We start from the raw sequence: 14924 nt of genomic DNA, 5'->3' as shown, positions 1-14924 counted from the left end.
ATTTGCCGCAGATGGCATTAACTACTTGGCCGGACAAATGGGGAGCGCTGAGGGCTCTCACCCGGTACAAAATTTAAAACAACAGGCCTGAATAGCACAATTGGGCGCGAACCTCGGCTCAGGGCGTCGCGTCGTCTGAGAGGAAAAATATTTAAGAATTAATCGACCCTAGTGAGTCGATAGCGATAAGCGCTGAATGAGGGAAACATGTCTGTGTAAAACGAGGTTAAAGCACATAGTAACGGGTTCTTACCGCGTTTAAATGGAGATATGAGACTCCCGATATCCCGAACCTGAACCCGCGCACCCGAACCCGAACCCGTTACTATGTGCTTTAATTATGATAATAACCGCGTAAACTTAAAACAATGTATAAAACGAGGTTGTTTGTATGAAGTGTTCGGGCTGTTGTCTAGGCGGATCTGCTGACGGTACATGCTCAGACTTTGAACACCAATTCATCACTTTTTGCCAGAGTTCGTTGTTTCAGAAATCAATAGTAATAAGGATGAATATAACTCGCGTAACGACCTCTGTCGTCCAGAGGTTGAGCGTTGGGCTCACGATCCGGAGGTCCCGGGTTCGAATCCCGGTGGGGACATGTCACAAAAATCACTTTGTGATCCCTAGTTTGGTTAGGACATTACAGGCTGATCACCTGATTGTCCAAAAAGTAAGATGATCTGTGCTTCGGAAGGCACTTTAAGTCGTTGGTTCCGGTTACTACTTACTGATGTAAGTAAGTAGTCGTTACATGAGCCATGTCAGAAGCCTTTGGCGGATGAATAGTAACCCTGATACCACGGTTGATGAGGTTGGTAATTACCAATATCCCAATATTACCAATTAATTAATTAGAAGAAGACTCGCGTGGTAAAGATGGAGAATGGAATGGCTCCATGCTTGATAATATAACTAATTTTCACGGAATAGAAGAAAATTAAAATATATCAAAATTCTAAAATATCTTTATTCAGTAGGTAACATTGTTACACTTTGAATCGTCAATTTTTACATAACGAACGTCTCATTCGCCTAAAGCTACTGCACCTTCTCACAGCCTGTATAGCTGGGGAAAAGAAGCTGCAAGAAAAACCTCGGCACAAGGCCCTAGACGTTCATTAAACATACATTTTTACATAAACTTACGCCTATTTCCCACCGGGGTAAGCAGAGACTATAGAATTCCATTTGCTTCGATTCGCTTCCAGCCAAACTTACTTAGCGTAACTCTAACTTACTACTTATATTTTAAAATCAAGTTCAACTCTTTACAAGATTCTTGAACTTTTCCCCGCAAAGTTTCATTTATTTTTCAAATTCCCAAGGCTAACTGATCTCGGAATGTACAGGGCATAGTTAGTTTTAGAAAGTTTTAAAATGGGTTGCAAATTTAACTTGAGTTTAGTACTGAGTGTAGTGCTTACTGCTTGCTAAAAGGAATTTAAAGACTTTATAACTTACTTTTTAGGATAAAAACTAGAATCTCAAATGTAAATTTTCTCCATACTGTCCAGCTAAAAAGAGGCAATTTTTTCATATATGTTTCACTTTTCTTCTACTATCGTGTGGATTGTGAGGTGGAGTACCAGCCTCATCAACCCTGGTGTCAGGATTTTTTGAGCCGCCAAAGGCCCCTGACATGACTCATGTAACGACTACTTACTTACATCAGTAAGTAGTAACCGGGACCAACGGCTTAACGTGCCTTCCTCCACGGATCATCTTACTTTCGGACAATCTGGTAATCAGCCAGTAATGTCCTTACTAAAGTATTTTAAGGGACCACAAAGTATTTTTTGTGATATGTCCCCACCGGGAATTGAACCCGGAACCTCCGGATCGTGAACCCAACGCTCAACCACAGGACCGCGGAGTCGTGTGTTTCACTGCTTCCTAGCAATAAGTTGCTTAAACTGCCTAAAAACCATAAAGTAACCAGATTTATTTTCTTTGTTTCAGATAGCTACGAAGTACACATCAAAAACTCATCTTATAAGACATTAACTTCTTTCCGAAACAATCGGGTAAAAACAAAGATGCACCGAACATCGGACACCGCCCGCGTAGTTCCGAGCACAAACCAACAGATGGCGCTACGATGAAGTTCAAAAAGCGACCGATAGGTGGCGCTGGTTCTGTAACGTAATACAAGTAAACTGCCGGTAGATGGCGGTGTGAACTTTTTGTAACTAGTGCGGGAGTGTACAGTGATTAGTGTTTTAGTGGTTAGTGTTTAGTGTAGTGTAGTGTGCGATGCGAGACGGGTCCAAGCCAGGCCCGAGTGGAGCCGGATCGGGCCATTGTTTTGACAACGATGAGGGTAAGAGTTTTTTTTTTCTACATCGTAAAACCACTGAATTTTACTGCACGAATGCGACCACGACCACTGAATTCCACTTGCGGAAAATCTAAAAAAAGCCACGTCGAAAGAAACTGTCGATAGTCATAATTGTTTGCAAGTTGGTTAGTACTCCCACGATCGTTTGCTAGTACGGTCACGAGTACTAATATGTAATTGGGTCGTTCTTCTTTTTTATCGACAATGATCTGTCTTACGTTCTGCTTTTGATAAGTTGTTTTAGAATTTTATTTCATGTTTCCATTGTCCAAAAATATAGTTATCTTATTATACTCAAAATACAAGCAAAATACTAATCGGTTCCTCAATTAGTTATTAACGTAGCTTCATTGTTTTTCACAAAATTTTGTGACAGAGTGGTATATTGAAATGCTGTCTCCGATGAAAAGGGCCACTCTGTCACAATATTTTTTGGAATACGCCTGCAAAGAAAAGTATGTTACCAAGATACCAAGATAAAGAGAACCACTAAATAGTCCTTTACGGACAGATCTTTATATGTTTTAAAAATATTTATTGCCGTTATAATTTTTAAGATGTTAAGTCCGATTAATTGGGAAAATGTCTTTTTATTGTCGATAAAAAAGAAGAACGACCCGTTTACACTTTGAAACCATGTCACATTAACTTTTTTGACAAATCAAACCGTAAGTCTCATTAAATGTCAAATATGATAATACGACAGAGTTCTAAAGTGGGTACATGATATTGCTCGTGACTGTACACTTGAATAAGCTCGCTCGCCACTTATTCATCTTCTAAAAGGAGAAACTGACTGACTGACATATCAACGCACAGCCTAAACGGCTAAACGTAGGCACTTGAAAGTTGGAAGGGACGTAGCTTAGCTTAGCTTAGGTACTGTAGAGGTGCACTAAGAAAGGAATTCCCGGAATACCCACGGGAACGGGAATTAGCGGGAAAATCCTTTTGTATGAAAAATCTAAACCGCTTAAGTTAGACGCTTGAAATTTGGCATGCAGGTACCTTAGTAAATTTAAAGCGTAGTTGCAATAGGGAAATTGCAAAATTCCCACGGAAACGGGAGTTAGCGGGAAGAAACATTTGTATGAAAAAATCTAAACCGCGTAAGATAGATGTATTCAATCTAGCATGCATGCATACCTTAGTAAATATAAAGTTTAGTTATGGCTGTATTTTGAAAAATGGAAGTTAGCGGGAAAAACAAATTGTATGAAGAAATCTAAACTGCATAAGTTAGATGCTTGAAATTTGACATGCACTCCCACACACACAAAGATCTCTCTTTTATAACACGCCACGCGGACGAAGTCGCGGGCAAAAGCTAGTTAATCACAAGATTAGATTTGCGGCCAGTGATTTGAAGCTTCTGACAGCTCAAATCCAGCGATGATAAATGATGCACCACAGATTTGATGACATAAGGATTATGTTGAGGTTGTTGCCAGCTCAGTCTTCTTATCGTGTGGATTGTGAGGTGGAATACCAACCTCATCAACCATGGTATCAGGGTTATTACTGAGCCACCAATGGCCCCTGACATGGCTCATGTAACGACTACTTACATCAGGGAATAGTAACCGGGACCAACGGCTTAGCGTACCTTCTGAAGCTTGGATCATCTTACTTTCAGACAATTAGGTGATCAGCCTGGCAGTGCCAGTTGGTGCCAGCTCGGTGAGGTGTGTTCTATCAAGAGGGGTGTAAGGTGTAGTAGTAACTTTCTTGTCGGTGTAGCATTCTCCATTCTTGTCTATCAAGGGTCAACTCTTTGACTTCCTTATAAGACACGATGTTCGCCTTCTCTTTAACTATTTTTCCTCTCAGAAGATGCCTTGAGCCGAGGTTCGCACCCAACTGGGCACCCTCAGGCCTGTTGTCTTAAACGTTGTACCGGGTGAGAGCCTTCAGCGCTTCCCATTTGTCCGGCCAAGTAGTTTTTTTTTTTTTTTTTTTAATTTATTTATATCATGTATTACATAATTAGGTAAACCACTGATACCGTTAAACCACAATACGGTTTGTCTCGGTACCAGTCTCCTCAGTTCGTTCGTCTCACAAACATCAGTAAGTTTTATTATCTAAAAATGATAATAAAACCTATATCAAACTAACCTCACATAAAGAATAACAACTTGCTATGTTCATCGTAATGATCCATCCAGTTAATGCCATCTGCGGCAAGAAATACATAAAAAAGCCTTCTCTTTAATCCGTTCGATGTAAGCTCTTCTCGGTCTTCCTCTTCTTCTTTTTCCTCCTATCTTCCCTTCTAGGAAGTTTTTAATTTGCTGTCTATTTTGTGACTAACAAAGAAATCTTGCATATTTTTTTTTTTTGTGGAAATCTGCCCCCAAGCCTGTGAAAGAGTGGGTGATATTATATGTGGGGGGGTAAGATGCTAAAACAACATTATAGTCAGACAACTCCGCAGGATCTAACAAGTCTCGTTAGATTTTTAATAACGTAGACCATATTTTTCAAACAAAATATGGATACTTGGTAATTCTCCCTAGTTCGCCCGTAAAGAATTCATAAAACCATTTTAACTTGTAAACTAGAGATGTGGTCTTAAGAAGACGATACTCTTTTGTTATATCCGATACTGCTCCTCATAGGGCTTGTGAGGGCAATGACCGGCGTCACCAAATTGCTTCTTTTGCAACAGTTGGCTCGACCTAAATAGTCTGACAGAAAACTCGGTGAGGTGTGAATACTTAGTTCATCTTGCAATGGATGTAACTCTGACTACCTCAATTGGGATACGGTCGTGAGTTTATGTTATGTTATTACATTTATAACACTATTCAATCAATCAATCAATAATACTTTATTGCACAACAACATATATAAAGGACATAAACATACGAATAAAACATAAGCACAATAGGCGGCCTTATTGCTAAACAGCAATTTCTGCCAGGCAACCTATTCATTCACTATTCATTCACTATTCATTCTTCTTCTATAAGTACTGTGGATTATGAGGTGGACTACTAACCTCATCTACCCTGGTGTCAGGGTTACTATTGAGCCGCCAAAGGCCCCTGACTTGGCTCATGTAACGACTACTTACTTACATCTGTAAGTAGTAACCGGGACCAATGGCTTAACGTGCCTTCCGAAGCACGGACCATCTTATTTTCGGACAATCAGGTGATCAGCCTGTAATGTCCTAACCAAACTAGGGACCACAAAGTAATTTTTGTGATATGTCCCGGTCCCCACCGGGAATCGAAACTAGGACCTCCGGATCGTGGGCCCAACGCTCAACCACTGGACCTTGGAGGTCGTTAACTTGCTGTCTGCTATGGTATAAGAAAACCAGGTATGCTCAAAAGTGACAGTTCACATTTCAAGGTTAGCCCAGCTGAGGTCATCCCACTTTACGTTACCATATCATAAAAAATAAATTACCCACGACGCTGACGTTACGAAAAGCTCCTTCCCCTGTGTCAGGGTTAATATTGAGCCGCCAAAGGCCCCTGACATGTCTCATGTAACGACTACTTACTTACATCTGTAAGTAGTAACTGGGACCAACGGCTTAACGTGCCTTCCGAAGCACGGACCATCTTACTTTCGGACAATCAGGTGATCAGCCTGTAATGTCCTAACCAAACTGGGGATTACAAAATGATTTTCGTGATATGTCCCCACCGGGATTTGAACCCGGGACCTCCGGATCTTGAGCCGAACGCTCAAACCACTGGACCACGGATGCCGTTAAAAACAAAAGATGTCTGTTATCCATGAAATTAGAAGGAAAATCTGTACAGCGCTATCTACATTGTTTCTGTGTAACGTGGCTTGAAAAGTACTTCAGCTTATGTTATGGCTTAGTCGGTTACGGATTTCAGACATCCTTCCAGCTCTATCTCTCAGACTGCATTTACTCGACCGATGCAGAAAATTGAATTTTTATGCATTAAAATTCATATTTGTATTAGCTCTGCTCATTTTAAACAAACGAGAACCGAGGTTATATTGTTATTTCTAGGTACCCAGACAGTGTAATTACAGAGACTGAAATGTTGCATAGAATAATAATATATAATAGTTCACGACTAATTATGCCAATTGAGGCATGAGCCCCGATTCCTGCAGACACCTCCTAATTTTACTTTAAGTTATACCTGTCATTTTCTTGATGAAACAGTCGAACAATCTAACAGCCTCCGTGGTCTAGTGTTAGGCTCACGATCTGGAGGTCCGGGTTCGATTCCCGATGGGGGCATTGTTGAAATCACTTTGTGAGACTGTCCTTTGTTTGGTAAGGACTTTTCAGGCTTGAATCACCTGATTGGCTGAAAAGGTAAGATGATTCCGTGCTTCGGAGGGCACATTAAGCCGTTGGTCCCGGCTATTAGCCGTAAAAACACATCCACCAACCCGCAGTGGAGCAGCGTGGCGGAGTATGCTCCATACCCCCTCCGGTTGATTGAGGGGAGGCCTGTGCCCAGCAGTGGGACGTATATAGGCTGTTTATGTTATACTTACCTGTCATTATCTTATCCGCCTAAATGGAAAGAGATAAATGATAGACAGTTCTTAAATTTAGGAAGAATGAGTAAATGAATGAACCCGGGTGAATCAAAAAGGTATCTCGCTGGTATGCAAACCGTTTGATGTGTGCTGTCTACATAATTCTGGCGGGTTATTGGCCAATGTAAAATTTTTAGACGGTTCTTTTAGATTTGTGCTTTAAATTGACGTGTGTTCCATAAATTTTATGTTTGGCGATTACCCGTCCCTTTCCTTTTTGGCGGATTATCTAGTTCCATAAAAAAAATCATGGCGCTGTTCAGATTTAACACGATGATTACCTATTTTCTCAATACTTATCTCCCTAGCGTTATCCCGTTTTTCGTGGTCCGCTTACCTAACCTGACGATTTGACAAGTCCGGTTTTTTACAGAAGCGACTGCCTTACCTTCCAACACGCGAAGGGAAAACTAGCCCAATACAGGTTAGGTCACATACCTCCGAAAATGCATTTCTCGGATATGTGAGTTTCCACACGATGTTTTCCTTCACGTAATAATCGTTTATGATCCAAAAATGAATTCGAAAATGAATTCGACAATCATTGGTTTAGGCCTGTGCTGGATTCGAACCTGCGACCTCAATGTGAGAAGCAGGCGTTCTATCAACTGGGCTACTACAGCACAATAAGGGTACCTATTCTGTTAGTAAATTCTGTATCTGTTGTATTTTATCTCTTTTTATATTGGAAATAAATGAATGCTGGATGTTTTAAAGAAAGGCCAGGTCAATAGAACTTTAAACTCTGAACTGGCGAGTAAACAAAAATCTTTTTGCGGTCGCGGCTTACCTTTGCCAGGTCTACCAGACCGTGAACAATCACCGTGAATTATCATGTGGAGCGTTTATGAAAGAGGCTGTTTGTAAAGCGAATAAGAGGTGTAATAATGCCAGTAAGGCATGCTCTGTGCTGTCATCGTAAAACGGATTGTGTTGTTTGCAAATTGTTCTTAATAGCCCATTAGGGCTCAAACTGGATGACAGCGGCAGCGGCGCGGCGGCGATAGCGGCGCGGGGAGCGGCGAGGCGGCCGCTGTTCCGTTCTCGATGCCAGCGGCCAAATCGCGCGGTGTTGCGGCGGTATAGAGTTGTGTCTCAAATGAACGCGATGTCGAAACGGCGAAAACGCATTTTCAATTGTAGTTCTTTTGTTTCGTACGATTTATTATGGGCAAAAGAAGATCTGAATCCCTATAATGAACAAAGGAAACAAAAAGGCGAGTTTCAAACGCAGAGACACCGCTCGACTAGAGCGCACCGCTCGTACCCCGCACCGCCGCCGCCGCTGTCATCCAGTTTGAGGCCTTAAGGCATGTGGGGGTGCGTGTATCAAGTCTTTGATCAGACTGTTTTAAGTTTACGCGGTTATTATCATAATTAAAGCACATAATAACGGGTTCTTACCGCGTTTTAATGGGGATATGAGACTCCCGATATTTCATCCCGTGATCGTGGCACTTGCAACAGTGTCGAAATATCGGGAGTCTCATATCCCCATTAAAACGCGGTAAGAACCCGTTATTATGTGCTTTAATTTTGATCAGACTGGATGAAGCGAAAGTGTGTCAGGATCTAAGTAAATGGAATTCCGCGGCCTCAGCCTACCCCGACGCGACATAGGCGTGATCATCGTAACTAAAGGTTTTCCTCATTGCCCAATTAGTTTGGGGGCTCATAACGAATCTGGAATAAATTGAATTCCCGGCACTGTCTCTCGGGATTACGGGAAACGAATTACATATCTTTTTTCGGTATTACTGCCGCGTGTTTCTACCATTTCTTGGAAACATAATTGGCAGAAATTATGTAAATTGAACGTTTATACTTCAGTTGTACACAACATTGTCTCATATTTGTATCCCCTATTGAATAGGCAAAGTAATCTCTCTCTCTCTTTATTTAAGAGCTGCGCTCTTGTCGGTGGAGTAATCGCCATTCCTCTCTTCTTCCCGCCAAAACCTTCACCTCCTGTACAAGTACATACAAGTAAATAGGGTGTTAGTGACGTCGTAACAAATACTGAGGAGGATGATTCAGACCAAGATTCTGAGTTGATATCAAGTGGAAATTCCTGTCGGAAAATTCATGAATATTTTTGTGTTTTTTTAAATTATTTTCTATTCCATACTATTGCTACGAAAAATTCCACTTGATATCAACTCAGAATCATGGTCTGAATCATCCCTCAAAGTTTTCGTTACGATGTCACTAACACCCTTTATTTGATTAATGGATTTATTCATTGATTGACGAATGTATATGTATAATACGTGTCTTCTGTTCCAGGATCATCAGTCCCAGAAGAGAGTAGCCACGAAGAGCTCGCGTCATTGAAGAACATACTGCATTTTCCAGAGGAAGTGGCGTTGCGTCTCACTGACACTGAGTATCAGCTATTTTACCAAGTAAGCACTTTTAAAAGACTTTTTGAAAAGCGCTATTACATCTTTCAATCATTCATCAATTACGACTATTCATTACTTACGATTGAAACGAAATACGACCTTATTATTAGCACACTGTGATCGTTACTTGTGACAACCTCTGTGGTATACTGGTTAGAGCATTGGGCTCACGATCTGGAGGTCCGAGTTCGAATCCTGATGGGGACATTGTCGAAATCACTTTGTGAGACTGTCCTTTGTTTGGTAAGGACTTTACAGGCTTGAATCACTTGATTGTCTGAAAAAATAAGTTGATTCCGTGCTTCGGAGGGCACTTTAAGCCGTTGGTCCCGGATATTAGCCGTAAAAATACAGCAGCGGCTCCACTGCAGGTTGGTGGAGTATGCTCCATACGCCCTCCGGTTGGTTGAAGGGAGGCCTGTGCCCAACAGTGGGACGTATATAGGCTGTTTATGTATGTATTTCTGTATTTATATCCCATTAACATGATGATGATGTGGTCTAGGGTAGATGACGCATACTTACCAAATTCCTATTCACTCTAGCCTTGAAGACTCCCAGATTATAACGAGTTGGAAAAATATACTAGATAATTGGCCCCGATTCCTGCAGCCACCGCCTAATTTTATTTTAAGTTAAATCCGTCATTTTCATATCCGTCGAAAAGGAAAGGGACGGATGATTCACAGCTCTTAATTTTAGTAAGAATGAGTAAATGAATGAATAACCCGGGCGAATCAAAAAGGTATGTCGCTGGTATGCAATCCGTTTGACGTGCTGTCTACTTACCTGTGTCGGGTTATTGACTGATGTAAAATTTTTAGACGGTTGGTTTAGATTTGTGCTTAAAATTGACGTGTGTTCCATAAATTTTATGCTTGTCGATTACCCGTCCCTTTCCTTTTCGGCGGATAAGAAAATGACAGATATAACTTAAAATAAAATTAGATGGTATTTACAGGAATTAGCACCAATGTCTAGTATATTTTTATTATAATATACTGTACAGTCATGAGCAATATAATGTACCCACTTTAGGACTCTGTCGCACTAACATATTTGACATTTAGTGAGACTTACAGTTCAATTTTTCAAAAAAGTTAATGTGACATGGTACCAAAGTGTATACGTATTAATGCTCGTGACCGTACACCACTGCCTACCCCTTTGAAGATACAGGCGTGATGTTATGCTTTGTTAAAAAAAAATCGTCGCAAACACATTTTTTTATTAATTATAAAAACACATAACGACCTTTATGGCCCTTTTGACCCCCGAATTACGTCCCCTTACTTTGACCTCTAAAATTTCTGACCTCATAAGGTCTATGTTATGAAGAATACGCGAAAGCGTAAGCAGAAGCGGAAGCGATCCCTGTGAGATACTTTTGAATCGATCGCCTTCAAGTCATGTTCAAAAATATATACATAAACATAAACAGCCTATATACGTCCCACTGCTGGGCACAGGCCTCCCCTCAATCAGAGGAGGGGAGGAGGGGGTATGGAGCATACTCCACCACGCTGCTCCAATGCGGGTTGGTGGAGGTGTTTTTACGGCTAATAGCCGGGACCAACGGCTTAACGTGCCCTCCGAAGCACGGAATCATCTTACTTTTTCATCTCACGTTAAGCCGTTGGTCCCGGTTATTACTTACTGATGTAAGTATGTAGTCGTTACATGAGCCATGTCTGGGGCCTTTGGCGGCGCAATAATAACCCTGACACCAGGGTTGATGGGGTTGGTAATCCACCTCACAATCCACACGATAGTAATAGTAGTATGCTTGTTGATTTGTTGTGAAAATTTTTAAGTGATATTATTGTCTTGTCTTTGTGTGTGGCGTCCTTTAAAATAAACAATTTATATTCTATATTCTATTCTAATTTTATATTCCGCTCTCACCTGTTCATCTGTTACGAGCACTAGTCCAAAGTAAATATTTGTGGTGAGCCATCCCTTCTAAAACGCGCAATATGGCTCTAATCTATTTTAAGATTTTCTCCGATTTATATTTATTTATTTATTTCAACTTCAATACACTATCATTACAGGTAGGACCTAATGCGATAGAATAGTAGCTACAAAGAATAATTACACTAACACAAGTAACATAAACTCACTCAGTACATAAAATACATAAGGTAACCCATCGGAATTCGCTCAGACTACAAACAAAGATATCAATCCTCTCTGCCACACTGTTAATCGTGTCAATTGCTCTTGTGTATGGTGACTTGTTATGTAAATTGGTCCGGCCCTTGCGCATCGCGAACAAACGTGGGCGCGGCCGCCGCTCCACGAACTTATCCGGCACACACAGCCTCATCTCAACTAACACCTCAGCGTGTGTAATGATGCCTCTAAATACTCTTTCAAAAATTCAAAAATATTTATTTTTCAAAATTGGCTTACAAAGTTAGCGCTTTTTGAACGTCAGACATAATTAAATTACATATTATGTAACTAGCTGTAAAACTACTACCACATCGGAATCTGTAACGCTGAGGGAAAGACGTGGCCAGAAAACCTCCTCTTATCAAGTATGAGGTTAATGCCATCCCTCTCCTCACCTCTAATTTGTTATACCCAACCATACCAAGTACAAACAGAGTTGGGTACATCAAAGGGTAAAAAGGATACACCGCATAATATTTGAAGTACAGATATCTAATGAATTTGTTCTGCACCTTCTCGAGCATTTGCTTATATTATATAATATATAAACTAAGATGCTTAACAAAGCATAATTTTCAATGAATTATTAATCATTGCGCCCTCTGAGTTTGAATCCTATCAACAAAGTTAGGGTGGGCTCCCACCGTGCTGTAGATTTCGACCACCAACTTCATGGCCATGATTCATGAAGACACCGAATTCCACCAGCTCGAGCCACCACCGAATTCATGTTTGGATCATATATAATTGACATCAGGTGGTAACGGCCTCCGTGGTGCAGTGGTTGAGCGTTGGGCTCACGATCCGGAGGTCCCGGGTTCGAATCCCGGTGGAGACAAATCACGAAAATCACTTTGTGATCCCTAGTTTGGTTAGGACATTATAGGCTGATCACCTGATTGTCCAAAAAGCAAAAAGATCCGTGTTTCGGAAGGCACGTTAAGCCGTTGGTCCCGATTACTACTTACTGATGTAAGTAAGTAGTCGTTACATGAGTCATGTCAGGGGCCTTGGGCGGCTCAATAGTAACCCTGACACCAGGGTAAATGAGTTTGGTAATCCACCTCTCAACCCACACGAAAGAAGATCCCGTAACAACGCAGAGAGAAAAATAACTCATTCAAACCAAATTAAAATGAGGGAGGTATTTTCTTATATTTTCTCAAAGATATGTTTTCGTACTTGTTTCCTTAAGGAAATATTCTTTGAGGACGTTATTTCGTGTTCTCTAACAACCCCAAGCGATATTCAGTGTTACAAGGCGTAATAAATGAAATTGGACTTATTTGATTATAAAAGAATAAGGAATAATACTACGTATAGAGCGGCAACTCTCCGCTCCTCACCAGCGGCTGATTTAGGTTTACCTCACCCCCTCGGTCTTACTTTAGTCTACAATCGTATGGCGTCAGACGTCACACACACAGATGCGCGTGTACGATAACGTCAATGTTTATTTATTTATTTATTTAGATAGGTATACCAACAGTACACATATTGTAAAGTTATACAATACAAGTCTTAAATTAGTTTTTGTATATGTGCTCCAATTACAGGTACACACAACATTCGTAATTACAACAACAAACTTATATATCTAAGTGTATATATATTTATATATAATTAAATATGTAAAACAGAAATTAACTTTTAAATTAAAACAGCCATAAATCTTCTTAGAAAACATAAGAGTTAAAACTATAACATATACATAGGTATACAACAAAATTAAGTATTGTTGGAAACAAATGAATTAAAATTAAAAATTAAAAATACAAATGGGAAAATGTACGTTATGAATTTATGATGATACAGAGTTTGTAACATGCCTCAGTATCTTAGCTTTCAGTGTTTGAATGGAATCATGGAAAATGTCTATATCCTTTATTTTAGAATTTAACAGGTTGTATTCGTCACAGATCCTTAATATTGGCGAATGTGAAGTGAGGTTGGTTCAATGTTCAGAATTCTCCGTTTTGTTTTTTAATTATTACATTGATTCCGTTATGAATTTATGATGATACAGAGTTTGTAACATGCCTCAGTATCTTAGCTTTCAGTGTTTGAATGGAATCATGGAAAATGTCTATATCCTTTATTTTAGAATTTAACAGGTTGTATTCGTCACAGATCCTTAATATTGGCGAATGTGAAGTGAGGTTGGTTCAATGTTCAGAATTCTCCGTTTTGTTTTTTAATTATTACATTGATTCCTGTAGACACCTCCTAATGTTATTTTAAATTATACCTGTCATTTTCTTATCCGCTGAAAAAGAAAAGACGGGTAATGAACAAGCATAAAATTTATGGAACACACGTGAATTTTAAGCGGAAATCTAAAACAACCATCTAAACATTTTACATCGGCCAATAACCTGACAGAATTAAGTTGACAGCACGTCAAACGGTTTGCATACCGGTCATAGATACCTTTTTGATTCTTCCGAAAATTTACGACTGTCAATCATCTGTCGCTTTCCTTTTCGGCGAATAAGAAGATGACAGATATAACTTAAAGTAAAATTAGGAGGTGTCTGCAGGAATCGGGGCCAATATCTTACGAAAAGTAATGTTAAAATTGTAACACATAAAATATAAATTGTCGGTAAAGTGGCTATGGAATTTGAGAAGCAGTAGAGCTATCGTAGTTATCTGTTTGCAGGAGTAGTAGTAAAAGAGAGTGGGGTTGAACCGGCGACAGCGGTTCTCATACAAAATGCGCTTAAGGGCTTTTCCAACCTATTTCTTCTACTCCATCTTTCTTCTATCGTGTGGATTGTGAGGTGGATTACCAACCCTGGTGTCAGCGGTGTACTTACATCAGTAAGTAATAACCGGAACCACCGGCTTAACGTGCCTTCCGAAGCACGGATCATCTTACTTTTTGGACAATCAGGTGATCAGTCTGTAATGTCCTAACCGAACTAGGGATCACAAAGTGATGTTTGTGATATGTCCTCACCGGGATTCGAACCTGGGACGTGGGTCGTGAGCCCAACGCTCAACCACTGGACCACAGAGGCCGTTAAAGAGTAACATTAAAAAGCATTAGTCCAAGTTAATCTCCGTTTGATCCTCATATAGGTAGATGGGTAAGAGTCAGCCTACCACGACTTTTTTTTATTATTTTAGACACACACAGACACATGCACACCTAGACACACACAGACACAGGCACACACAGACACGGACACACGCAGACACGGCCAGAGAATAAAAATGCGGCGTATAATTCTGGCAGCAACATTATTAGATTAACATGTCAAAACTGGAAAACCTTTGAAATATTACTTTTTGTGAGAATCCCATGAATTATTGCGTTGTTAACTTTGTGAATTAACTCCATTGTATTTCAAATCTACCTACATACAAACATACATAAATTCACGCCCGCGATCCCTACAGTGGTGGGCAGAGTTACCGTCGTAACACTCGTTTCCACTCTGACCTTT

The 14924-nt window shown here is 40.3% G+C and overlaps 1 protein-coding gene across 1 annotated transcript in view; it reads left to right on the top strand.

Moving 5' to 3' along the window:
• The first annotated feature begins 2075 nt into the window (after nucleotides 1-2075).
• The window catches only part of LOC126379030 (1-phosphatidylinositol 4,5-bisphosphate phosphodiesterase epsilon-1-like), a 119746-nt gene continuing 106897 nt past the window's right edge, over nucleotides 2076-14924 (top strand). Inside the window, exons 1-2 of the mRNA XM_050027618.1 lie at nucleotides 2076-2323; nucleotides 9176-9294. Of these exons, the coding sequence (XP_049883575.1) occupies nucleotides 2257-2323; nucleotides 9176-9294 (186 nt within the window). The 5' untranslated portion in view covers nucleotides 2076-2256. The remainder of the gene's footprint in view (nucleotides 2324-9175; nucleotides 9295-14924) is intronic.

This window comes from Pectinophora gossypiella, chromosome 27, assembly GCF_024362695.1.
Source record: "Pectinophora gossypiella chromosome 27, ilPecGoss1.1, whole genome shotgun sequence".
NCBI classification, from domain to species: domain Eukaryota; kingdom Metazoa; phylum Arthropoda; class Insecta; order Lepidoptera; family Gelechiidae; genus Pectinophora; species Pectinophora gossypiella.
The sequence above is the reverse complement of the archived record's forward strand: the minus strand, read 5'-3'. Positions and strand labels throughout refer to the sequence as shown.